We start from the raw sequence: 27639 nt of genomic DNA, 5'->3' as shown, positions 1-27639 counted from the left end.
ACAAGAAAAGCTACCAAGCTAGGGCAATTTTTGTCATTGCAGCAGTTGCGGTTCTGTTCAATTCAACAAACTCTAAGCAACACAATGACTGCTGCTACAGAACACGTGTGCTAGAGGTTAACGATGGTAAACTGCACGACCTCAATGTCAGGTTTTTTTGTTTGTGTGGTTTACTTTCACCATCTTTTCAGGAAAACGTCGCCCTATATATTGCGCAAACCTATGTTCTCTCAATTTGCGCAAACCAAGCGTTGGCTAACTTGGCACATTCAACCCGACATCAGCAATGAGGTTCTTATGCTGGTGTTTTATTTTCACCATCAACGTTGTTCTTGGTCCAGGTACGTTTTTGTTTCCCCTGTCTGCATGGGAGGAATTTCAGCACGTGTGCCTGTCGTACAGTAAAATGTGGAACAGCTTTCTTTGTTCGAATAGGTCGAGAATCAGAAAGTGGTTTTTCTGAGTGAAAAATTTTTCTGCGCAACGCCTTGCTAACACGAGGACACAGGGGATTTCTCTCAACAATCTCCTATCTTTCAACTATTGGTAATCAAATTGAAGATGGCACCCCTACTATACCGCTTCTTCTCCATCACAATAAAATTTGCTTTTCTCAGCTCATCTCAACGCTTAATTGAAACGAGCTAATTAAAAAGACGTTGTTATAACCTTATGCTATCTTGTTCCCCGTCAGTGTTGCCATAGAAAGGCGAACTTCAGTTTTCGTATGGATAGTACTTCAACTAATATTTCCAAAGACATGCAGTCTACACATAATAAGCTGATACAGAAAAGAAAGCACTAGAAGTTGCTAAAACTTGATAAAACTTGATTGCAACAGTGAATATGGCGTCGCCTCTTGTGCCTTAACCCTACAACCACAAGCATAGCACGAGATTAGCATTTGTCCTGGCTCAGAGGTCCCAGCAGGGTAAAGCTGGCTTTTTTCAGAATATAAAATGACGACTGCTCATTTAACTAATAAGAGCTTATGTATATTGATGAGCAAACAACATTTCGTACTTCGTACATAAAAGAAATTCCCCTTTTCTTCTACTCTCCTTCGTGCCAAATATTCTTATCAAAATAAATGAAACGACTCTAGTCTTTGGTGATCTTAATGTGATCTATGTGAGTTCATATAAAGGTTAGATTTGCCTAGGTTAAAATCAACCTATCTAGCTCAAATCCCAATTGCCTTGCAGTGGATTTTCGAGCAGCTGAAACAAAATGCCGAGCTGTGTTGGTTTATTTATTTTACCAGGATGTCAAATTGTTAGTGAGACTGAGGAAGAAAAATCTATATGAAGTATCAGAGCAACAATCTGTAAGAACACGTACAAAGGCAGCCGTAAAGGTCAACGTGAGCCAAGTAATTTTATTGAATTTTATTTTTCGTACATAAAAGAAATTCCCCTTTTCTTCTACTCTCCTTCGTGCCAAGTATTCTTATGGAAATAAATGAAACGACTCTAGTCTTTGGTGATCTTAATGTGATCTATGTGAGTTCATATAAAGGTTAGATTTGCGTAGGTTAAAATCAGCCTATCTAGCTCAAATCCCAATTGCCTTGCAGTGGATTTTCGAGCAGCTGAAACAAAATGCCGAGCTGTGTTGGTTTATTTATTTTACCAGGATGTCAAATTGTTAGTGAGACTGAGGAAGAAAAATCTATATGAAGTATCAGAGCAACAACCTGTAAGAACACGTACAAAGGCAGCCGTATAGGTCAACGTGAGCCAAGTGATTTTATTGAATACCAGATGCCGAAAGGCTTGTGGAAAGCTTCATTAATAAATTTTATTGTAAGCCTCCCCAATGAATCTCTCGAAATAGACTCGCTTGTTGTGCTTAGCCCATTTTAAAGCGAAACATGATTAGAAACGTAGAGAATAAACATAGCTGCAATCAATGGGTATGTTTCGGCTTGCGCAATAGTACAGCGCTTGCTCCAAATCAATTTCACGAAATTGAAATGTTGGCGGAGCAAACGAGAACATCACATCTAAATGAGCAAGCTCGCACTGCAAATTCGGTGTTTGCCCTTGCCGCCGTGCTATAGTCCCCTATTAACGGCGCTCATTAGCTCACTGGTATGTGAGGCAAATCTATTCACTTGCACTATTACTAGCTCGCCTAAACAAAGTAACCAAGACGTCTTTCCACCATCTTAATTGGCTTAGTGGTGACAGATCGAAGTCTAACAAGAAAAAGAAACATTAAGGAGGTCACTAAACGAAGGCTTACAGCCCTGGTCCTCGACAGCTGTTCACGTAATGTTTCTCGGCGTCTTTTTTTCATCAGGACACGATGCTGGTACGAATGCCCCAACAATGAACACTCGACATATTCCAGAAATCTGGTGGCGTACACTGTAAACAACTCGGACCGATTGTTGTAAGATTACAAAGTCAATCATCCCCGGTTCTGCTTTCACTGTTAGGCGTATTCGCTCTCTTCTTGTACTTTATTTCTCATTTCTTGCCACTTCAGTCTGTTCTGTAGTTATGGGTGTATTGTATGCCGTTTTTTCTATAAAGCCAATGACAGTATAACACGGTGTCGCATGTAAACTACGTGCAAGAATACTGGATAAACTACAACATGTTTTACACAAGACAGCTCCCGCTTTCTCATATATATTCTCAGCGACACTGTTGTTGTTTTTTTCAGCTTACTCAGAAAAACTACCAGACAGGTGCTTTAAGGAACCGGAAGCTGGTAGGTGCCGAGCATACCAGCCTACTTGGTATTTCGATACGAAATTTTCAAGTTGTAGAATGTTCATCTATGGTGGTTGCGGTGGAAATGACAACCAGTTCCCTTCAGAAAAGAAGTGCCAGTCGGTGTGCTTACGTAAGTACTTCGAAAGCGCATATTTTCTCGCCGCAGTAAGATTTGTTGTCTCGTCGGCAACAGAACCATGAAACATTGTCATACGTGTTCTATTCACGTTAGCTTCTGACCATTTGTTTATACACAGATGCACAGGTGACACGTACGTACTTATTTTCGCTGTCATTAAAAGGAAATACCATTACATAGGCCGTTACTTGCACCTTACAGCACTCCTTCGCAGCGCTCCTTCGCCTCTGACGCCTGTCAATGAAGTGTCGTCGTTATACTATCGCCATGCCATCGTCTCGTGTGGTGGCACATGTTTATTCGGAGAACACATGTAACACACGCTGACCCATCGACTGCCCTCCGGCCCCATCGCTATTGCTTTCTTTCGGTGCACACGTTGTACTACGCGGGCTGGATGATTGGGAGAGGCATGAAGAGGCAATACGTCGCGATATGTCGCAGAATTTTCCTCAATCACATGACCTCACCTGTCCACACGAGGGAAGAAAATATGACGATTCAGGAGCACGCACAGGCATCCAGAATAACATCTCATCAGCTCGACAGAGCGGCTTGAATGGTAGAAAGGTTTGTAGTTGCGGACAGTCTGGTGTTAAATGTGAAGACAGATAAGGTGGGACCGGCTGGTGCGGGTACATACATTGTTATCGCTGGAGGCATATCGACAACACATGCATATGTGGTCAAGATACAAACACAGAGATTCTCGGAACAGGTGGCAAGGATGCCAAACAGGCGGTCACGTTTAACGGGATGATTGACGAGGCACGGGCATGCCGAATCATTAACTGCGTATTTTGCCAGCACTAACCCCTTTAAATATTCCTTGCTTCCTCGCACAATAACCGAATGGAATAACTTGCCAATATCGCTTCTAACTCTAAAAGCATTGAACGTGTCGACAGCTGAACATGCGGCAGTTGAAAAATGCTGCTGTTTGGTTCTTTGTTGTCATGTTTTGGTGTAGAGTTTCTCAAATTATTTATTTGTTTTCCGACAATCATGCCATTGTAATTATTCCTTGTTATTTTTGTTTTGCTTGTGACGTGCGCTTGCATTTTTTTATGTACTTCTCCCTTTCCTGCAAGGGCCCCTAAAGGCTTGCAGTATTTTCTAAAGAAAAAAGTGATAATAAAATGGTATCAATCAAGCCGGTCACATAAGGAAAGCTAGCAGTGCCGGAAGATCGTAAAGAGCGTTTATCTCAATCTTCTTCGCGTATAATGACGGCGATCAATCTTCGCAAGTCTGTCGCGGCTGTCAGAAAGTGATAAGTATCAAGGGACTATATTTCTTCAATGAACTGTCAAATCGGGACAACATATTTCGCAGCAACGCTCTCACTAGTAACCGCCTCAGTCGCGGCTATAAGGGAGAAGCTCCAGACAGCAGCAGCAGCAGAGTGAACATTTTGCAGATGAGAAGTCCTTGTATCTCTAGCAAGGATCCTCGTTGTTCTAAAAGATTCCGAATAATGATCACGAATATATACTCAGTGCTGTTTATTATTTCGGCACTCATCCATGCAGCATTGTCGGGGGTGCGGTTTCGGTTGTGTCGCGCTGGTTCATCAAAACAGAACTAATGCCCTTTGTGTGCCAACTGACTTCTTAACTAAAACACATTACGTTCTGGCACTTCATGTGCAAAGCGTATCATATATGTGCTGAAATTTCTTTTTCATGCACATCTGTGTGCTTTACTGTCGGCCACGGTGTTAGAAGTATTTTAGGTGGACGAACGGCGCCTCCGGAAAGGGGGAACTACGGTCCGCGTCTTGTGCAGGAGGCCCGAGATGGCGCCACAGTACTCGCGGCCGACGCGAGGTGTCATGCGTGGTCGCTTCGGGGCCGCGAACACCGCTCCAAACATATAAAAGAACTCAGCCTTCACGCTATGACGAGCGCAATAAGGTAAAAATGGTGAACAAATACGAAATTTGTGATACAGCCATAGATATCTGTTCAATATGTCAATTCACCACCTCGAACGTTCGCAATAGGGGGATGTCTTCGCATTCGGACATGTGAGATCGCGCATTTAGGTATATGACAGTGAATAAGTCGCGTTGAAATATGACAGATGTTAGTTCTGTTTGTCGAAGTAATGTTTACCTAGTTAGACAAAAATAACGTATTAGCCGCAGTATTACAGCAGCAAAACGTACTGTCGATTGCTGTCTCGGACATTCGGAGCAATTAGCAGTCGTTGATCACGCATAAAACATGCGTGATGAATACAACGTTTGTTAACGCTAGCTTGTTGCACTTAAAACAGTGAATTTTAGCGAAGTGAGTGGTATGAAAACACACGTGAAAAACACACGTGAAAGATATGAGTAGCACTGAAAACACACGTGAAAACAAAAAATTTGACTTCAAGTTTGAGGCAGCAACATCACTGGACTAGTTTCGAAAGCTTCGCAACTTTTGAGATTTGTTGCTCTCAATCTTTTTGAGTTGCTTGCAATATTACCGCATCCGCACTCCTACATAGTAGTGAAGAACTTGTGCCATGATCTCTACTTTATGTTCCTGACATGGAAATGACAGGTTGTAATTATACGCTGGTTGTAACACAAAGCCAATAGTTAATTCATACGCTTGCTTATCGCGAGCGTGCTTCTGAAATTTTCTTTCAGTTTCTTTCAAAAGATGAAATAGGGCAGCATTTGGGTGCGTCAGTCCTCCTCTTGTTTTCAAAACTACAATAGCTGCTCCAGCTCTTCACAGATCACCTGTTGCAGTCAATCCAAGCTTGCACAGTGAACAATTTGTGTTCTTTAGGACTTTTCTGCACAGAAACCCACATAGATAGTAAATTATGCAGTCGGTGATGCTGTCTGATGCAGATACAGAGTCAAATGCATCATCACACTCAATGCCATCTTGCAAGAATCCGTCAAGCCTACTCTTCAGCTCATCCAGCCGTGATTGACTGAGCACATCCTCCTCAAAAGCTGACGTCAAATCAGACAAGCTAAGGAGACGTGGCTCTTCACTGGGCAGTGACTGGCAATTTCCGTACTTGGGTGGCTTTACGAGTCTGTAAATGGATAGCATGCTGTATAAATGCGAAAACGTCGGCAAGCAGGGATGTTCATTTTGGCCTCCAGCTTGGCGTATGACACTAAAGAACTTTTCCAGAACGTCTTGGTTAAACTTTGCAGTTAACACATATTTGAAATCACATTTCTTTAACAAGTAGTTTGAGAGCTGAATTGTCGACAGAATAGTCACTCGCAAGCCCTCAGCTGTATTTTGTGAGAGAAAACTTTGAGAGAGAATTCGTCCTGCCTTGACCTCTTCCTCCCAATCATTAAGCCGCTATAGAGAGGATTCCAGCACTTCAAAATCCGTTCCGACTAATATAAGACCTTCCTTAGGGTGTCTGCGATTCACGGCATCAAAAAGGTTGTGAATTCGCACTGTAAAACCGACGGAGCCTTTGACATTTTCAAGGCCCGGTGTACCTTTGTTAGAATACAACTGTAAACCTTTCGCAACACTAATACTAATTTGACGGCTTGCTCACACGAATAGTACAGCTTGTCGTCGCGCAAAAAGAACAAAAAGAAGGGCGCAACGTGGCACCAATTGCTTCTACTTGACGGCGACCGCTCGTCCACAAATGCGCAACAGGAGCCGCCTCGCCCGATTTGTCGGATGGATGGATGAGTGTTATGAGCATCCCCTTTGGAACGGGGCGGTGGGTTGCGCCACCAAGCTCTTGCTACTATACTGCCTAATATTGGACCTAGGTTAAACAATGAAAAAGACAAAAAAAATACTATGAACTACCACGGCCAAATTTTCTGATCCCCTATTGCGAACTGTGCTTTCGTACGTCTCCGTCTTTTGTCGTTTCCCTACTTTTCTTCCACCAATCCTCCAGTCGCCTCTTACTAATGTCTATTGCGGACATGTTTGCCACGCTTTCTATTGCGGTCCCGCGACCGCTTCTGACATCTGGTGGCGTGAGGGAGCGGAGGTACCGAAGTTCAACGCAGCGAGTGCACGGCGGAGGCACACCGTCGTTCCACCTGTGCTTCTAACACCTTGCTGTCGGCGTATCACCTTTCGCACGCCTGATTTCTGCAATCTTTGAGAGGGATCAATCAAGTTTAAAATATTATGCCAGAAAAAAACATCACGCATGTTGTTCGTAGTACAACTTGTGCAAGGTGCACAAAGAGGAGATAGCAGCGATATTATAATTTTAAAATCAAAAGCGAATAACATGATATCATGCCCTTCTCTCTCCAACGCGACGTCGACTTTGCATGTGTTCGGCTCTGGAAGGGCAGCAAGCGCGCTAAATGTAGGACTGTTTCTTCGCAGAGAGCACAATCTGTCGATGCAACAGCTGGTAGAAATCGTTTGAGCCTGTTTTATGGCAGGCAGCATGTGTTTTTTTTTCTAGCACAAGAGAGGTAATGACACGACTGCGTGTTACGGTGATATCTTACATTATAGGCAGTGCATGGAGTGGTAGTGCTCAGGCTTTCCCACGAGTAATAAACCAGCACGTTGATTAAACGCGTTACCCACTAACGTCGCCATAGGTTCATGTGTATAAGTAGTTTTATTTAAATGTGGGATCTTTTACTAATGCTATGAACATCTCTTAAAATTTCAGCATCATGGCAGCCAAAACGCATCTGCAGCGCTAAGCCTAAACATGGACACGGCAAGGTCCCTCCGAATTTCTGGTATTTTGATTCTGGTTCAGCCACTTGCCAGCGGTATAAGAGCGGCCTCTCTGAACGAAGAGTAAACAAGTACCCTTCGTGTGAAAAATGTATGGCGGCTTGCACTAGTAAGTCCTAGTAGTTGACTTTGCGACCACAAACGACATTTCGTCGTTTTCCTGCACTTCATTTGTCAAAGCAAAATCATCCAGGAATCAGTAAACTTCAAACTAACGGTAAACTTCAATCTAATGGTAAACGTCAATCTCTAGACAAACGAACTGATTGAGGAGTTCTGCTTCTTTCACAATGTTTCTCTTTTAATCGCACAGGCGTTCAATAGGAACTGAGGAACGGTCGCTGATAATGACATCAATACATAGCCATTCTTTTGTCTATCGACATGTGCCTGCTGAACTCCTCACACTCTCACTGATACAAACCCCCCATTAATAAAAGGATGTTGCAACTGCAATTTTAACACAACGTGTGAAAACCCCAGTTATTTCCAGCGTTTACTCCTAGTCTTTAGAATACCTACATGCTTTCCGCTTATTGCGTCAACCTTTGGTTGTTCATATTTCATTCTTTATACTCTCCTTAGATATGGACTTCCGAAAGGTCTGCCGCTCGCTTATGATTGCGGAACCCGGCCCAGGTGGACCAGAATAGGCAGCTACATTCAGATGGTATTCTGAATCCGTCACAAGGACAGTGTCACGTGTATTGGGAACGTTTTGATGGAGCTCGAAAATGAACCCTTGAATGCATTCAAGTATCAGATTGTCTTGTATTCTCATCCTACAAACGAGCTGATCATACCCAGCTAAAACACCAAGTACGGTCATTGCAAACGCAGCCACTGAACACACCAGCTTTCGCTTACAGGTAAGTGCTAAAACATGGGCAATGAACTGCGACTACATTATATGGGAAAGAAGCAGTATTTACAACATGACGCAATGCAAATGTGTGGCGCTAGCCTGCCGAACAGCTCTATGCATTCATGCAAAGAACATGAATTCAAGCATGATGAACACTCGTGCGTTCAGGCATTCATGCACAGTGGCGTAGCAACAGGGGGGGCCGGGGGGCCGTGGGCCCCGGGTGCAAGGGGCCAGTGGGGGTGTGGGGGGCGTCATATACGTCTGAAGACTCTCCTCTTTCCGCCGGCTACACCCGGGGGGGGGAGGGGGGAGGTGACAGAAGACCTATGGGCCCCGGGTGCCACATGACCTAGCTACGCCACTGTTCATGCACTAAACGTCTAAATGCTCGTAACTGAAGGAACTTGCGGAGAGAAACTGCAGGCTGCGTTGAAGCTCCCTCTACTAGGCGTCACCAACCGCCGTGGTGGGGCCAGTGGCTACGGCGTTAGGCTACAAAACTCCAGGGAGTGGTACCGAAGCCCGGCCGCGGCAGCCGTATTCTGACGCGGGTGAAATGCAAAAAGGCCCGCGTACCGCATATTATGCGCACCTTAAAGGACCCCAGGTGGTCAAAATTAATCCGGAGTTGCTTACAACGGCGTGCATGACAATTATAACGTGGTTTTGGCACTTAAAACCACATAATTTATTGTTTTTTTTTACTTGGCTTCATGAAGCATTTGTGGAATCAATTGGGACTGATTTAATTTTTAATGAATTGATTTTTAATGAGAATACCATCCTTAGGATCCTTCACACGCATTTCAGCTGCTGGCTGGCGGCCTGTTGACCTATCTGTCTATCTGTTTGTGTACCCATGTCTCCAACCGTTCTTGCACCAAACTGGGTCACGGGGTAGCACATGGACAAATTGCTGGAACGTTGGGCTGCGGCACGGAGAGAACGGGGCTTGAAACCAAGGATTTTCTAACATAACACCGTTCCAACTTGTTTTTGTTTCTGCCACTAGCCCTCACCTATCGTCACAGAAATATTTCGCGCCACCGCAGCTTCACCTGTCTGTAACGCAATCTCAACAAAACCGCCAAAGCTCCCCATCCGACAGCACACGTACCCACTGATACTGCATGATTAGGCATAACAAAAGACAAAAAATATACGATTCCACAAGTGTTTCATCATAAGCGCAACGCTACTGGTTTAAACGTTTCAGGCTGCGCCCACTTCACCTATCTGTCACGTGGTGCCACAAAACCACGAAAGCTCAGCACGCAGAAATACGTGTACACGCTAAAGATATGCGGAACGAAACTGCATTTCTTGTGTGTGTGTGTGTGGGGGGGGGGGGGGGGGGGGGGATAGTCCGAGAATATACCGTTCAAGAAAGAATAAAATATGGCTACCCACGGATTTCTATGGCACTGGGTACTCCGAGGTTCCGGGGATAATTCATGTTCCTGCGCGTCATAACATTTTCGGCGAAGTGTAACCTTTTCAAGCCCTTTTCGCCATGTATACGACAGCGCTATGCCAACTCTTTTTCACAGAGCAATGGTTGTAGTGGCATTTCTAACCTACCCGTTGCACGGCACCACGAATTTTGACTCGCAGACGCCGGCACCGCCCTTTTCAGCCGGTTACATAATTTAGTTATTCTACCCCGGAATCACGGAAACTTTCCCCACTCCTTCGCACTCCTCGCCTCTTGCCCATCTACCAAATAGGTAAGAAAAACCTTTCGAGGTAAGCAGTGGTATTCACTTTCAAAGACAAAGGTAAGGTACTATAAGTAAGGAGCGCGTTTGCTGAGCTGCTCAAACAACGCTGCGGGTCACCGCCCGTTGCTCGCGCTGGCACTTACATAAATTTCATGTTTGAAAACGAGAATGAAATCAGAATGAAGTAGATTGACGTTACACGGCCCCACCCGCCAGACCAATTTGGGCCACTGGGTATGTCGCACATAGGTGTTTGACGCTCTTCAAAGAACCTTTCTGACGCCAATTTGGAACACGGTGTAGGTGCGTCAGATATGTGCCGCTGTTCAGTGATCCTCTTTGGTGCCTACTTGGGTCAATGAGCATGTGCTACTCACTGTACTCGGCTCTTCAGTGAACTTTCTTGACGCAAACTTAGTTCAATGGGTAATTACCACTTGTTATGTGTCGCTCTTCAAAGAACCTCTTCGACGCCAAGTTGGGTCATTGGACGTGTCCCACGTGGCGTGTGCTTCATTTAATAAACCTCTTTGACTCCAACTGTGGCATTGATCTGCAACTTAAAAAAATTATAGGGTTTTACGTGACAAAACCACTTTCTGATTATGAGGCACGCCGTAGTGGAGGACTCCGGAAATTTCGACCACCTGGGGTTCTTTAACGTGCACCTAATTCTAAGTACACGGGTGTTTTCGCATTTCGCCCCCATCGAAATGCGGCCGCCGTGGCCGGGATTCGATCCCGTGACCTCGTGCTCAGCAGTCTAACACCATTAGCCCCGAGAACGAACACGAGCGGCGCTGCGAGCGCCGCTCGCGTGACGTCAGGGCACGGACTCGCGCCCGTCGTCTGCTACAGTTCGGGCGCTTTCTGCGGTGTTTTCGTTTGTTCGCCCTCGTTCTCTCTGCTTGTATACTTATGGTGGTCGTCTCAAATATATTTTTACGACGTCTTCCTTTGCGAACATTTATTCAAAGAGCTAATTTCTTATACAACAATGCAGCTCTCGAAGGCAACGCTACAGTGCCAGCCGAAGCTACGCAGACCAGCCCATTGCGGGTTTTTCATACGCGGATAGACAATCGCAAGAGCATAGCCTATAGGAATCCAGTTATGATACCATACCTGCCGCGGTGCAACAAGTATGTCACTAAGCTGGCTATATATGACTTCTACAGCAGTTACGTTGATTTTATTCCGCTAAAACAGGTTTGCTCACGACGAGTAGTTCATGGTATAATATCGAATTTTCGCATTTCCTCACAGAAACGCTCGGCAGTAGCACGGGGACTTAACTAATACTGGAGCTTAGATTCTACACGCCTCACTTGCTTCTTTAACTGCTTGTCAACATTAGGCGGTTCTTCACGTGTTCATTTTTTTTTTAAACGGCGAAAACTTGAAGTAAAGTTAATGAAGGCTTACAGCTATTTACAGAGTACAAATAGGAATGTACCAATATATATTCCCTTTTCAGTGCTACACGTTCAACTCACCTCTTTAGAGCGCGTTTGTTAATGAATAATAATGTATGTTATGTTCCTCTTTTTTTGTCTATGTTACCTAGTGTATATCATTTATTTATTTCAATGCCGCAGTGTGTTTTGCATTGTTATTGTGGAAACATTTCACTGTTCTTTCATATATTGTATAACTGCAATGTTTTATGGCCACTATATAATTGTAGTTTATATGGCGCTTGATGTGTTACCCCATGCAGCCATATTGTACCTAACGGGGTGAGGTTACCTCAAGCCGCGTCTGTGCGACTTTTTTCCCTCATCCACCTCCACTTATCATTCCTCTGTACATATGTGTGTGTAAATGGAAATTATTAAATCAAATCAAACTCACTTGAGAAATTTACTGGTGCTTGCTGCTTGAGGAATATACATGACGAATCTGTTTGGCGAACTGACACAGGCTGCTCGGCCCAATTTTTTTAGTGAAGTATGCCTGCTGGACCGCATCGCTGCAGCCAGAAAGAAGTCGAAGCGTCAATGATTAGTAGTATGGGACATATTGAAGATATCGAAATTCCCCCGGTGGAGGGTCAGAAATCAAGTGAAAGTATATGCAAGGCTTGTGGTGCTTTCTTTATGAATGTTTGCGATTGGATTGGAGCAAACTTAATTTGCCTGCAAGGTTCTCTTTTATGTACCGACGAAGCGAATAGTTATCCGTTTGTATAATTGAATAACGCTGGATCGAGACATGGTGAGACAGAAGGTGCTTGAATTTTCCTTTTGTATACAGGAAATCTAAGCTGCGGTGTAGTAGCTCGAGAATACTTTAGCCATTCCAGTTGGCGCTGTAAAAAACATGCTTTATGGTTTTAATTCGAAGTTGTAGCGAACTGATGGGTTTCGCGAACATAGCGTGCCTCGCCATACGGACAGTCGATTGCTACCGTTGCGTGGTCAGGGGTGTGCCATATTGTCGATAAAGGCTACTGAGGGCCACTATGAAACATTTCATCACTTTCAATTAAGTGGCTCTCGATCTTAACAACGAAACTTTTCTCTTAGGTGATTGCTACTATGGTGTTTGTGAATTAACCATGTAAATACTCTACATGACGCGCCGTCGTGTTAGCAGCCATGAGCAATTCGTTTTTTTGGAGGCCTGTTTCAGAGGGGGATGAAAGTAGCAGCAAACTTTTTCATAAGAAATGCGCGCCTAACTATTTTTTTGCGTATTAATGAATAGCCATATTTGTATAGAACAACACACCAGAGTAATAGGAATCATGATGAGAGCTTCGCTGGGCAGTGTCTTTCTAAAATCAGATAACATGTTGACGCCAATTACCAGATTTTTCTTCCACGTAAAATGCAATGCCTCTCATAGCTAAATACTAAAGGAATGTTAAATGTTTAGCGAAGCATCATACACAACTTCGCACGTTGAATTTGCAGATATTATTTTTTTAGTCAAAATTTACCGATAGACATGGCGCATATATGCATTGCAAAACCTAGTAGACCCCTTTAACGCTACTTAGCTTGCGATATCCAAGCCGCAATGTTTCTCGACTCACACGCTTTTGAAGAAGAAACTGTGGTTAAGGTATGGCAGCTGAAAGAAGCCGCCGTATTCTTCAATACGTACGGCTCGAGCCACCCATGCCCCAAGCATACACGAAGGGAACGAGCGCGCGCGGCAGCCGAGCGAACCGGAGCGAGCGGCGTCCTGGCCGTGACGTCACTCGCGAGAGGGCGCCACTCCTAATTCTCGGGGCTTATAGCCACTGAGCAACCACGGCGGGTCGATCTGCAACTTAGTATGCACTGCTCTTCAATGGCAAAAACAACTTAGTATGCACTGCTCTTCAATGGCAAAAACGAATTCAATATTTATCCGGTGTTGGGAGGAATCGAGCCCGAGTCACATATAACCAGACAATGTTTACAGGATGTATATTCCCTCAACCAACGCGCGTGGATTTCAAGGCAATGCCGCTTAATGACGCAGTGCGTCCACGGAGGAGCACGGCTTACTGCATACATGCCTCATGCATGACGCGTATCTGCAGTGGAAACACGGTGTCGCTGTATTGCTTCCTGGCTCATTGCAATAACGCCTAGATTCCCGGTGAGATTAGCTCTGACGCGTGTTGTTTTACTAAAGGAACTCGCGATGACCATAGCTGGCTTGAATAACGATTAACCTCAGATCGCGATGGCACCAGCTTTGAGGCTTTTGCGAACCTAACGCGCCACTGCGAACTCGATCTTTTAGAGGGCGGAGACCGAGAAACAGTTCTCTTGAAGCAGGTAACCTAAGGTAACATTTTGTCACGAATGAGTACTGGTGTTTCTGCTGGCACATGCTTCACATACGTGCCAAGTAAGCAAGAATATTACAGTCGTATCGCAGCCACAAAAATAAATTTAATATTTCACCCCGCCATTGGCGTAATTCAGCTTGCAACCTTCACGCAAGCCCGATATCTGACGCAACCAAATTCACCTTCGTAGATGATGTCACCTGAACACTACACTTCGCTCATATAAATTTTAAAAAGCTATGCCCCAAGTTGCTATTCGAGAAACTTCATGAGGTACTATCAAGAACAAGAGCGCTAATTTGGGATAGTTGGTTAAGCACAAACATAATGAAAAATGCATCGCGGTCAAGCGCACTAGGAGAACCACCATGATGTAGTCGATGCGTCGTCCTGTTTTCTGCGAAGTTGTTCCACAATGCAGAGATTATAGCGGGTTGAAATTCTTTAACATGGCACATATATTTACTGATGGTTCATCAGTATCTCAAAACTCATATTGAGATTTGTTTAATGCCGTCCACAAAAAAAGAATGTGACGTTATCACCTCGAAAGACCCAATCTATCGACATTAGCCGACTTTCGTGCATTGAAAGCAGCTCTCAGATACGTGCTCCCACTTTTTTCGCGACATTGGTACATAATTGCAGACTAGAAGGCAGCTTTCCAATGTCTGAAACAAGAAAAAATGGCTGTAGCTTAGCTAAGGTTAAGCCCAGGATGCGAAGCATACTAGCCTTTATTTTAGTTGTTGAACCACTGTTTAGCCTGGTGAACTGCTGTTGCTTGGCTATATTTGGTTCGGCTAGACGAAGAAACAACTCATGCAGGCGAGCGCACGAGCTGAGACCCAGCTATGTAGCTACGCGGCCGCAAGCGAGCGCACGAGTTGAGCCTCCGCTTTTGCAGCTGCTATGACGTCACATGGCAGCTACGCGGCCGCGCGCGGCGCAGCAAGGAAGAGCGTGGCTGTGCGGCTAGTATGCTTCGCATAAAAGCAATTTTATCTACCAACTGGCTATTAACAACTATACACAAGCCACTAAACACGTAAAGCTGGTCAGCTCAAAACTTTTCACTTCATGGCTTCCACCTGTGGCATATCACACAATGAAAAAACGTGCAAGGCGGTTGGTAAGGGCCATAGCAACATAAATTCACGATGGATATTTGTCCCAATAACACTGGCATCAGCATTGCAAAGCTGTGTTGCACTAATACCATCCAAGCCAAGCATGTGCTCAAAAGCCGTAGTTAGGGCTACATCTAAAAAAATCACCGCAATATCAGACAAAACCCTAAAAAGGTAAACCGCGCCCAGTTTTCATTAAAAGTAACGCAATATAACGTGTAAAGAGGACTAGCACGTTCCAGATCGCGTTCACGTATGAGGCAGAAATAATTTATATTCCGGTACTCCAACGTACAGCAGTTTCTAATTACTTTCCGTAGTCTGCAACAAACCACTGATGCGCACTGCTCATCCAAAGGACCTCCGGCATTTGCCCATAATTGGCGTTGACTCACGACCTACATCGCAACTGAGGTGCATTCACAAAAAACACGTGAGGACAAAATGTCTAACCTACGCTACAATAATTGTACAATTAATGCGCACCACAGGGCCTCAGAAGATATGGCGCTCTGCTTCAGATTGACGACGCCATGGCTTCAATTCCCAGTCGTTACAGTCACATTCCGAGTCGTATTTCAAGAATTCAAAAATGCTTTCTTGCCCTGGTATAGGCACACGTAGATAAACCCCAGACGGTAAATGCGTATCAAAAACACCCTCCATGTCGTCTCCCACAAGGAGTTAGTTACGCAGAGACGTTGAACGCCATCATTTTATTTCACTATCCCGTTCATAGTTCTTAGCCATACCTGCAGACAATTTGCACATCTCATTAACAGCGGTGTTTCTCTATGGTTGAGACATCATAGCTCCGTAGGCTGAGCCTACAGGTACAGAATGATGTATCGAAACAACGTATCTGAGTACACCCTTCTAGCTTTGTGCAGGTTTCAATTCCAACTAGGAATCAAGCTCACCAAACATCATCTCTTGGCATGACATTGGCCTGGCGCCACCAGCAGCATTCGCGCAATGCTTAGTGAAACTACGTGTGTTTATCTTTGGTTGTGCATGCAATTGGATGAAGACTAGAAACTTCCCTAACAACTTGCTTTCATTGTCGAGCAACCTGCTATTTTCATACCACGGCTTGACAAACGAAGAGTGCACCACAAGCACTGTGGAAATACCCAGCTGGTGAAGCGCGAACCAGACCAATATAAGGCCTGCCTTTCCATGTTTTTGCTATACGCAGTGCATGATGCAAGTGGGCAACCATTAATGGCAAGATCAGGAATTGGTCTCCGCAAAGTCCGGAAGCTGGGCGTGGATACACGTGTGCAGTAGTAGGCGCGTGGTTCTTAGACTGTCTTATGCGGAACGCTTGCATCTTATATATTCAACTTCATGAACCCCGTGTTATGAAGAACGAAGTTATCGTTTGAATAAGATACAAATTCTATGTGAATTCCCGCCATTTAGTCCGAAGGCGAACTGGTGTTGCAGTATTGGACGTTTTCCTTCTCGCCATAGTCCCGATTGACAGAATTCCAGCCCACCGCCCTCGCTCCTTTACTAACAGCGCTAACCGAAGGTAATCCACCGGACGTTCTATCAACTGCATGTAACACGCTGCACAAGCAGCCTGTTCAGAAACTTGATTATCGATATTACGGAATTTGTAAACGCATACAAAATAAACCAAACTCAGCGGCGTCTTCCAGTAAGTCTATAGAGAGAGCGTCATGAATCCCGTCATATACAACGGGATCATTGGGTTGCAATTTCTTACGCAATACAAATACCTCTGTGACCAGTGAAAGCACAATCTACTCGATGCAGCCAGTTTCTGAAACTGTAAAACTGGAACTACTAGAAGCAAGCACTTAATTTCGTACTGTTCCACGCACGTTCCATTGGGCAAGCTTGCACCAGAGCGTTTATAGTTGTGTTCGTCCAAAAAAAAAAATAGCTACTGCCTGTGCTGAGGTTTCTCTACAGAATGAAAGTAGACAATGCTAAAACAGAATGTATACAGACCCAAGTATAGGTACAACACTTGTTCCCAGAAGCGCCTTGTGCCTGACAAGGTGTTATCCGAGCAACAACTCTATGCACATTGTTTGAAATTCCAAACACCTGCGTGATTTTCGCAAACGTAACAAACATTTTCGCTTTGCACAAGGGGTTTGTACAGAACCATCGCTTGAAAGGTTTTTTAGGTTTGTTATACTAAGCCCCTTCTATAAAAAGCTTACCACAGCATTGCATCCAGACACGTCGTCAAAGGTTGCCATCTTACCCGCAAATTGAATACTATAACCATGTTTAGCAACGTGCCTGTGTTTATCTCCTGTGTTGTTTTTGTGCATGGTAAGTGGCTGCCTTTCACTCGTTAGGACACTCGTAAGAGTGACAGCTTTGTTTCTTCTTTGTTGTCGCTCGGAACTGTCTTTCTTCTGAAAAACAATCACTTTTTATTTCATGTTAACTCTCTTCGCTTACTCAAGGATTACACGATGATTTTTTAGCCCCGAGGTTTCGGCGTTAGAATACGCGTATCCGTATCTGTTAGATTCGCGCTACAATTTTCGCTAAACGTCATGCCTTTGAAAAGTGAAGTTCTTATGAGTCGCCGGCTTGAATATTTCTGAGTCGCTTAAACATTTTATGTAAGCGCAATTTTCTCAACTTCGAACCGCTTATACAGCAAGACTATAACTACCCGCCGTGGTTGCTCAGTGGCTATGGTGTTGGGCTGCTGAGCACGAGGTCACGGGATTGAATCCCGGCCACGGCGGCCGCATTTCGATGGAGGCGAAATGCGAAGACACCCGTGTGCTTAGATTTAGGTGCACGTTAAAGAACCCCAGGTGGTCAAAATTTCCGGAGTCCTCCACTACGGCGTGCCTCATAATCAGAAAGTGGTTTTGGCACGTAAAACCCCAAATATTTTATTATTATTAAGACTATAACTCGGCAATAGCGCAAGTGAAGCCAGCGAACGTGGGTGACTCATTCGGTTCTTTATTCACCAGCTGTGACGAAAGCAAGCTTTCACGATGGATACTGCGACCTTGTTCGTTTTCCTCTTCCTCAAATAATTGTGCTGAGCCAGTTTAGAACGATGGCCCAGATGCCTGCGGTTACAGACGTGACTATTGGCGTGGCGAACGGGAAGGTGGCAGTGGTCGTAAAAGGTGGGTAGATTTTACGCGTCCTGAGAATCAATATTAGGTGACGCATTTTGACCGGTAACTGCCAACCTAGTACTAGCTGCGCTTCTCCAGAGTGTTATCAAATCAACTAACATTTTATTGGAACACATGAAATTGTATTTGTTACGCGAACGGCTGTGGGACTACGGCACCAAGACGTGGGCGGCGACAGTGGTGACAAGAGCATAATAATGTGAAAGCACCGGCTAGACGGTTATGCATATTCAGGCGGAAACAGCGCTGAGGACACGGACAAAGGCAAACGAACATCAAAAATGACACTATGCGCTGATTGAAAACTGAGTTAGTGGTGGGTTTATAAACATTTAAATACGCCGGGACGCATCGTCAAAGGCCTAAAAAACATAACGAAAAAATCCACAGATCGCTGACACTCACGAAATGGGGCATGCGGGTGCTACAGGCTCCTGGTCATAGGTTGCTAAACAAGTATGGAAGCTAAGTGATGAGATTGGCAAAGTATCGTTGGTATCGAATCACGGTTTTCATTGCGAATGACACAGGGACGTCTATAACAGTTGAAATCGCAAACAAGAATTCTTTCAGAACAAGTGCCGACCCTGTGCTGAGTGTTACTAAAATGCGTTGTTAAGACACTGAATTCTAAGTAGTTGGTCAAAACCACCATATACTAAGTGGGAACGTTTACTGGTCCTTTCGTGCAGGTTTGTCAATAGGCGAGCGTCAGAAGGATCCCCCACCCGAAGGATGATTCCGATACGCCTTTAATCCCAACACGCCCTCACCGATGAATGTATTTGCGTGTTCCAACTAACATGGCTAAAGAAGCTAGTCAGACATACATTTTTTTTTCTTCGCACACGTGATTTATTAGGCGTACGGATAAAAAAAACGTTCTCGTAATACATTTCTTAGTAACACTTCACTGTTTGTAACACTGTTCGTGCCGGTGTAGTAAGCACTAAGGTTCATCGGTCTTTAACTCTTAAAGTAATCGCTGATAGAATAGTGAACGCTGGTCTTAATTTTTGTACCTTACCACTGATCTGCTTGTCATGATCCCATGTGTGCGTTGACCAGAACACGCGTGCGTTTCTTACTCCCGGGGACGCCTTTAATAAAACTTCAATTGTAAGTGAGCCTTTGTCCCATCTTCCTTGTTCCTGGACGTTCTTGTAGTTAGCGCAGCGTTCACACTAACTTCTTCATGTTCCAGCCTATATTAAATCGCCGACTAGGTGTGAGCTACCGCCCGACTCTGGTGCATGCCGAGCATCTAAGCCGAGGTGGTATTTTAATTCCACAGCAAGAGTTTGTAAAATGTTCATCTATGGCGGTTGCCCAGGAAACGACAATAGATTCAATTTCGAAAAAGATTGCCAGCAAACATGCATGCGTAAGTACATGAAAATAATTTTTTATGCAATTTTTGTTAAAATGACCTACAAGAAATACCGGTCCTGATAGTTAAAGGGGCAGTAGTTGTCAAGAAAATTTGATTACTCTTTGTCACGCCCAAAAGCAAGGCGAATGTTTGCTACACATAATACACAATCCATGTGCTTTCTGTTGTCGCTACTTCAATTGTCTCACGGTATTCGTTCCAAATTCAACAAATATACACACGAGCAAGTGCTACTGGCATAAAGCAATATTAGAATAGCCCTTTGAAAATGGTGAGACTTGCGTTGCTATTGCGTTGCCTCGTACGTATATTAACCCTAAATGTTTATACCAATAATTACTCCAATGTCTGCAAGCTGCTACTATGGAGGTACCCATTGGCAAACATGAAATAAGCGAGTGTTGCTGATCGAATTAGTAGTGACTCTCATGCACAGAATGAAGGAGAGATGAAAAGAGAGTAACGATAGTAGCGCCACCTTGTAGTCACTTGTACTACTCATTCTTTACCTCATGCGTAGTCTATAGAGGACTGGCGCACGACGTCAGCAGAGTACTGCTATACGCCCTTATTGAACTCTTTTATACTTCGATAGAAAGACAGCGAAAATTATCATTCACCTGACTGTGACACGAAGCTACAAGAAAAGCAGAGATAGGGGGCAGCTTCTAGCTTTTTATTCCGTTGCCCAGCCTTCTCTTTAGGAAATCCATATTTTCATTATTTTACATGCCCCGTCACGCGAATGACAATTTGCCCCTTCATTAACCTTCCTCAGTCACGCGCATTTGGCTTATTTTTATTTGCCATACTCGCTAATTGAATGCTCCTTGGATGCGGTCTCGCTCTGCTCCAGATGCTCTCAGAATGTTCTAAGACACACATTACACTCGCTCTGCCTTTGGTTGTAGTGAATGGAAGGTCGGTACCTCTATGTGCCACTGAGTATGTTGCGTGGCCAGTGGGTATTCGCCACTGTGACCACCGGATAAATGGCACTGTAACCGCAGGGTATCAGCGCAGTCTTATTAGCTGGAGCATGATTGGCGAGGGCGCATCGATCTGGTTAATTTGGTTCGTGTCCCTTCGGCATCTTAAAACACTACGCCATAGGAAAACGTCAAAGTGCGTTTCAAGCCGTTCTCTATGCTAAAATAAAGTGCGTAGAACTGCATGATTAACCATGAAATGAATGCGCCTCTTCAGACGTTGCTTTGCGTCAAAGGCCAGACATACTTGCTCTAGATTTGATGTAGCATTTCAATATCGTTCGCTACAGAACAGTTACACCATTCAGTGCGCCATTTTCTATGACACTGAAAAGCTTCGCATTATGTAGATGAAACAGGTGTTGGGTCTGCCACTAGAGTTTTTCTTTACAATGTGGGTTGCACGAGTCAGAGGCGATGTCTGGGCGAAGCCTTGACTAATGCGCAGCATCGCAGACTCAAGCACAATTAAATTTTTACGCGATATCTGTAGCAGCATCAACGACTGTAGTTGAATGCGGTGAAAGGTAAATGTATTATGCTTGCAACCTTGCACTTTTCCCTGATCTGGGAATGCCTTTCAGGTCCCCGAAAACGTCACCTATTTGGCATGGTCTTAAATTCCAATGTACCCAATGTGGTGTTTGCCACAAGAAAGGTTGTCCTCACTAGGCACGGAGGCTTCAGCCTCATTCCCCCTCCCCCTAGAGACGTGATGTATGCTTTATGATTCCCCGTGTAGTGGTCGACTCGACAAACTCTAAATATGCTGATACTATTTATGTTATTTGCTGTTGCCGCCATCGATTTTCTTCTCACGTGCGATAAAGCACGAGTGTTTGGGATTACTGAGCCAGCGAAAATAATTTGCGGCATGACTTTTGGTTAGACTAACTAAGACGCAAAGCTTCGCTTCCTAGTTCGTGTTCTCTTTGCTTACACATGTGTGCTGTTCACTCTGCATATGTCTTCATGTAGACACTTTATAGCTTGCTAGTTATTAAACCCAGGATACATTTCATTTATTTTTTTATTTTCCTTCGCGTTTCACTTGCCTATAGCTTAGAAAGTGAAACACAAGGTTCACATACACACAACGATTTATTATTATTCTATAAATGTTACCACCATTTCACCCATTAAGCATTACTGATAGCAGCCTTTCAAGTGCGTGTAAATGATGGGCATATTTGTCGACACATGCATAGCATGTCTTCCCACCTACGTTTTTAAACAATATTGACAAACAAACGTACGGCTATCAAGGTTCACCAACGGCTCAAATAAATATCTCTTCCTTAGCATAATCAATTTCTTCAATCAATTTTCGACTGCATGTTTGAAACATATCCTAACATACCGGTAAAGGACGCTGCTGGTATTTTTTTTTTTTGGCTCAGGTTGGGCTAGCCTTCAGGCAGCCTCTATTATTACAGCTTAAAGTTCACCTTCGGTGCTGTCTATAATTGCGCTTAGAATATGGTTTTGGTTGCAGATTTCCGTTCAAGTAAATACCTTTCTTGCCGTGTATTTCCAGGCGCTCGATATTTCAAGAGCATAAAAATTGATATTTATTTTTAAAAGCCTATGTCTAGAGATTTTACAAGCGAGAGGCACAACAACTTTACAGTGTAGGTGCATAATGACTTGCTTGAGTGGAGCGCGGCATCAACGGCAAGAGCATTTCGGGCTTTCGGAGTTCGCAAAATAAAATGAAATGAGCTGCAATTGTCGTTTTGTGCGAATGTACGGCTTTAGGGTGGTTGAGTGGGCGATGAGCTGGTCGCTTGCAGAGGTAATTCGGCATCAGCATTATCGTAATCATCCTCATAATCATCATTCGTTAATCTCTCTAAGCCCTTTTCAGGGTTTTACATGAGGAAGCAAATACGAGCAAAGCCGTTGCATCAATACAAATTTGGCAAAAAATAAATATACATAATATTTCCGATAAGATACAGAAACAAAAAGTAAAATACATTACTAAGAATACAATATAAAAACGTAACAACAGGCGAACAGCTCAAAACATAATTCCATGAATTTAGTTGGACAAGGCTACGTGATGGCGTATTCCGACAATTCACTCCGATCTTCACTCGTAGCAAACAAAAATGTCCTGTGAAATGCTCCAGTTCCGCCTGTTAAGCGCTTAATGTGCAAGGGAATGCGCGAGGGAAAGCGTAATATAACTGCTTTAGCAGCATGAAGTTAAAATTTTCGGTGTACTTCTCAGACAAGATTTATCGCCACAGCTAGTACACTCCAAAATTAGTTGCACCCTTTGGGGTGTATATTTGCCACACAACAATAATCGTCATCTGTCTTGCCCCCATTTCCTTTCTTTAACGCTGCGAGCCTGGTACTTCCAAGTCCCGAACGGCATGCGCATTATCGACAGGAAAGTAACGAACGCAGCGTTTTCAAGGAAGGAAATGCGGGTAAGACAGATGACGATTATTTTTGAGTGGCAAATATACACCCCAAGGGGGGTAAACTTTTCTTAGAGTGTAGACTACTTCGAATTCATTTTGCACCTTCAAAACAGCTATACGATGAGCAAAACGAGAACAAGGTGAAACCAGGAGCCAACGTTTCGACAAGTGGACTTTTCTTCAAGGCCTTGAAGAAGACATGTGCACTTAAACGTTGGCTCCTGCTTTCACCTTGTTCTCGTTTTGCTCATCGTCTTGAATTTCCATCTCCCGCATTCCCCGAGTTTTCCCAAAACAGCTATACGCCATTCAGGAATCAGTTAATAAATTCGTGCTTTGCCCTACTTTCTCCTCTGTAATTTCTCGTTTTGTCTACTTGTTTACAACAATTTCATTTTCTACCAATCTTGCTCCCACACAACTCGCAGCCGGAAGAACAGAAAAAGTGGTCTGCAGCCGACCCCCGTACCCCCAAAAATGCGCGTTGGGTCCCCGATGGTTCTTCAACTCATCGCTGCGCACCTGCCAGTGGCTTCCCCATGGCACTTGCGCCACCAGCGCTAACAAGTTTCAAAAATGCTTGACTTGCATGGCGAGATGCACGAGTAAGTGTTTGTTCGTTATTCGACGCTCATATTGTTTACCTGAGGCATTTCATTGCGTGTTTGTCCCCCCCACACAGCTTGCGACTGGAACGGCCTTCGCCAAGAACTTGCTGCCATCACATGCCCATCTATGTTCCTTAACCAAATGACGCGTGCGCTTGCATTACAATAATTATTTTTGTTTGTATAACTCGTTCAAAATTTTTTTCTGTATTCTGTGGTTAACCTATATGTATCCCACCCCTTGTGTAATACCCACACATGAGGGTCTTTAAGGAAATAGTGTGAAGTGAAGTGAAGTTTGTTAAAGTACAAGTAATGTGGATGTCAGTTGCGCTTTACGTCTGGGGCAGAAAATCATGCCCAGACCTGCTCTAGCATTTTTTCCGTGAATCAAAAGATGGCACGCTGGCAGTGCGTACACATAGAAGTCTGGGAATACATAGACGTTTTTTTCTTTTTTTTGACGTTGCGTATCATGCTAGATCATGACGTATTTTCCTTTTCATGTCAAAGGTATATTTCCCTAAATAAATATGGCCCCTGGGGGACAACAAGCACTCTAGCTTTAGACACTGCAACTGTTCGATAGCTTTAGTCTTTTTAAGAAATGCTGGAGGTCTGTACCTCCGCGTTGGCACGCAGCCAAAAATATCTCGATTAGGTGCACGTCACTTTGAGTTTATGAAATAAAAAGAATAAAGGTGAGTCTCTTACGGATGCCCAGTTCTTTCTATAAAGGTGTCGCCTTTCCATTGCATTTCAGAATTTTGATTTCTTTTTTTTTTTGTGGTCGGCACCAGACTACAATGGTGGCGCTTGCGACCTACTGTGTCCGAGGCTTCATTGTGCACGGGGAGAATTTCGGATCATTAGACTTCGCTAGTCCACGCATTTTGCCAGACTTGTTCCGGCGTGGAATAAAACCTGAAACCCCGCACTCCCCCAGCACATTTCGCCCCCTTTTTGAGCAGTTAGTGCTTGTTGCGCAGATAAGAAAGCACGATCGCCGAAATCTTTTCCACTTTCTTGATGCGCTTCCACCTATTTTTGAGCTCTCAGAAGCACTTCGGCGAAGCTGCCAAGGCATGGATCACGAAATGCGGCTTCCCACAGTCTGCGAACATGCACGGCTCCGAACATGCAGGCATGCGAGAAGGAGCGGATCAGGCTGCTTGGACAGGATGTTTTTTCAATGCCTTCGAGCCGGCTGGTAAAAATGGCAGCTGACTCTTCTTTTACCAGTGGACTTGGCTCAGAACTTGTGGTGCCGCCTTGACTTTGTCTCAAGGTCTAGGAAGCGGTAGTTGTTGGCTGGCAGCTCGGTGGGGAACAGAAGACTCGATTGTAGTGTTCTCAAGACGCTCTAATCTCCTTCATTTCTTCTCCTAACGACGTGTCGGAATCAGAGACGCTAATCATGTTTATTCAAGCAGAAAACATCTGATGACATAACCTACGTCATCTGTAACAGAACTTGTCTTCGTAGGTGGGGCTGCTGCTTCCTAAGACGCAATTTGTTGGGAGCTCTCTGCAGCTCCCAATCAATTTACTTGTGGAGATTCTAAATAAAAGTCAATTTTGACGCTTTTATCAGTCCTATCGTTACATCGTCAACTTGCTCACTCGTATATGCATGCTTTCGGTTTATTATATTTTTCCTTTAATACATTTTTATCGGTAATACTGTGTGCTATGGCTGATGCTGCTGTAAGCTCCACAGTAGGTTCAGCTTCTGGAGCGGTGGTTCTTTCTTGAGCCTTTATCAGTCTCTACAGACAGTGTCTACTTGCCGAGTCGCATAATATATATTTCCACTGAGTGATGTCGCTCCACTGTCGGGTGCTTCCATGTAAGCTAGACTGATCCCTTCATGCATGGTTCGAGCTAGTCTATACAAATAATCAAACCATGCTTTAGGAAAACCTTGGATAATCATTGACTATGTCTATATGGCTGTTCGTTCTGGAAACCATTTACCGCGTTCAAATGATCAACAAAACTGCCAGTAACGCAAGTTGAAACTATAAGAACTGGACAGAATGCGAGTTACCCACTTAAAAAAGATGTTATCATCTTTCAAGTGAATCTGGATAATAATAATTGGTTGCTGAGAGTAGCAAATTGATAGTTCTTTTTTGTTCTTTTTCTTTGTTCTCTAGAATGTCACTACGTATTAAAGTTTCCTAATGGAATAGATTTTGTAGGAGTGCAGACATATTTCCTTATGTAGACCGTGCAAGCAACAAAGGTTTCAGTTGTTTTATTAAGGCAGACGTTGAACCTTCCGGTACTTTTTTTTTCTTTTCACTCTGTAACTGAGTATTCATCTCAGGACCGGGTTATCTTGTTCTTTCATACAGGAAGAATCCGAGATCTCCTGTGGCGTTATTCTTTGTGAGCATTTTCAGAAGTGCCCGACCTGGCTTGCGGTGAACTAAACAAGGCGGAGCAAAATATCGTTAACCGTGTGTAGAGGGCGAGTGCCATAGCTCGTCGAAGATTACAGTGTAGTTAGTGCCTTCAAAGCAAGAGGTGCTAGTAACCCTTGCAGAGACCTTATGTGATGGCACATGAAGAGGGACAGTGCCATTTTAGCACTTTTCTGTTACAAACTTTGTAGCACCCCTTAACTCAAGCGCTAACGAAATATTCTGAGCAAATCAAATTTGTAATTTATGAAAAGGCATGTTTAGCCGCCACCGTACATGGATGACTTCGTAGAGCCCAATTACGTGCACTACGCATGACCCGCGATTTATGAGGCAGGGCAAAGAATATTTGTAGGCCAGGAATCTGCACAAGACGAAACTTTGTAACAAAGGCTGAAGTTTGTTATAACCTATTGCATAATCCTTAGATTACCAGCAATCAAGCGAGAGTAAAATAGCACCTACTCGACAATATGCAAGAAGTTGTCTAATAAGCTTTCCTTGAGGGCGATAAATTTAACACAAAGGCGAGAAGTGCATTTTTCTAAAGGTGCATGCTCTCAGAGCTGACGTAACCAGTTGTGCATGTTGACATCATCGGAACCCGCTAACGTGCATTGAAACGTTGATGCAGTGAAAAAATAGGGAGTAACTATGTAAATCAAACACTACGAAGAGGCGTTAGTGTGTCATTTACAAGGAAGTACAATGTGTCCTCTTATTTTATTTCATGTTATTTTTTTTCTTTAATGGAAGGAGGGAGGAAGGAGAAGTCAGGGAATAAGGAGACAATACGCTTTTTTTCTTCCACTATCATCTAATTTTTTTGCTTGGTATTACACAATTATATGGATATTTTATCGTTTTTGCCAGTGGGAAAGTCTGCTTGCCTATTTGCAATTCTGTACGCATAAAGAAAATGCTTCTTATGGCAAAATACATTCATGTGTATAATTACAACACATTAGGTGCTTGTAACTTACTACGTTAGATAGAAATTTACTTCAGGGGCAAGCGGGTCACACATGCTCTGTGATATTTTGTCTGTGGCTATCTGACACGTTCTTTCAATGACGCGTCTATATTAAATGTGGTTTAGTTACTGGCTCGTTAGCCGCATTCTTCATTGGATACGTGTGTTGTTATTTACTATTTCACTCCCGTCACGCACAGTTTTTGAGGTGATAGCGTGGTTAAAGTCCTACAGCCACGAAACTTCTATTCTTCTTTTCTGCTCGATCATACTGATATTTTTTTTTATTTCCTCTGTAGATTTCAACGAAAAAGACACATGCCATGCGATCCTTAAGGAGGCACTGGGGCACAAAAAGCCGGGATAATCATCTGCTCTCTGACCAACCTCGGGAAAATATGTAGCACACTTTCAACGACTGGACTCGATGCTTTATCCCAAAATAAATTTCCACGAAGCATTTGATACTAAGACAGCGCTATACTTCAGGATATCTATAAATAGTATAGACATATGCTTATAGAGTTATTCATGTTTGCTAACAAAGGGATGCGTGTTTCTTTACTAAGAA

The 27639-nt window shown here is 43.8% G+C and overlaps 1 protein-coding gene across 2 annotated transcripts; it reads left to right on the top strand.

The window, feature by feature from the left end:
* The first annotated feature begins 48 nt into the window (after positions 1–48).
* LOC135920988 (amblin-like) lies at positions 49–27639 on the top strand. 2 transcript variants are annotated; one of them, XM_065455277.1, is made up of 5 exons: positions 49–341; positions 2674–2856; positions 7507–7686; positions 23487–23663; positions 27368–27639. In XM_065455277.1, exons 1-5 carry the CDS (start codon positions 287–289, stop codon positions 27433–27435), a joined length of 663 nt encoding a protein of 220 aa, XP_065311349.1. In that variant the 5' UTR covers positions 49–286; the 3' UTR covers positions 27436–27639. The 2 variants fall into 2 exon arrangements, 1 of the variants encoding a protein (XP_065311349.1); XR_011507137.1 differs by lacking the exons at positions 23487–23663; positions 27368–27639 and adding an exon at positions 8163–8426 and having other exon boundaries at positions 55–341.

This window comes from Dermacentor albipictus, chromosome 7 (assembly GCF_038994185.2).
Source record: "Dermacentor albipictus isolate Rhodes 1998 colony chromosome 7, USDA_Dalb.pri_finalv2, whole genome shotgun sequence".
NCBI classification, from domain to species: Eukaryota; Metazoa; Arthropoda; class Arachnida; order Ixodida; family Ixodidae; genus Dermacentor; species Dermacentor albipictus.
Note: the sequence above shows the minus strand (reverse complement) of the source record. Positions and strands in the feature narration are given on the sequence as shown.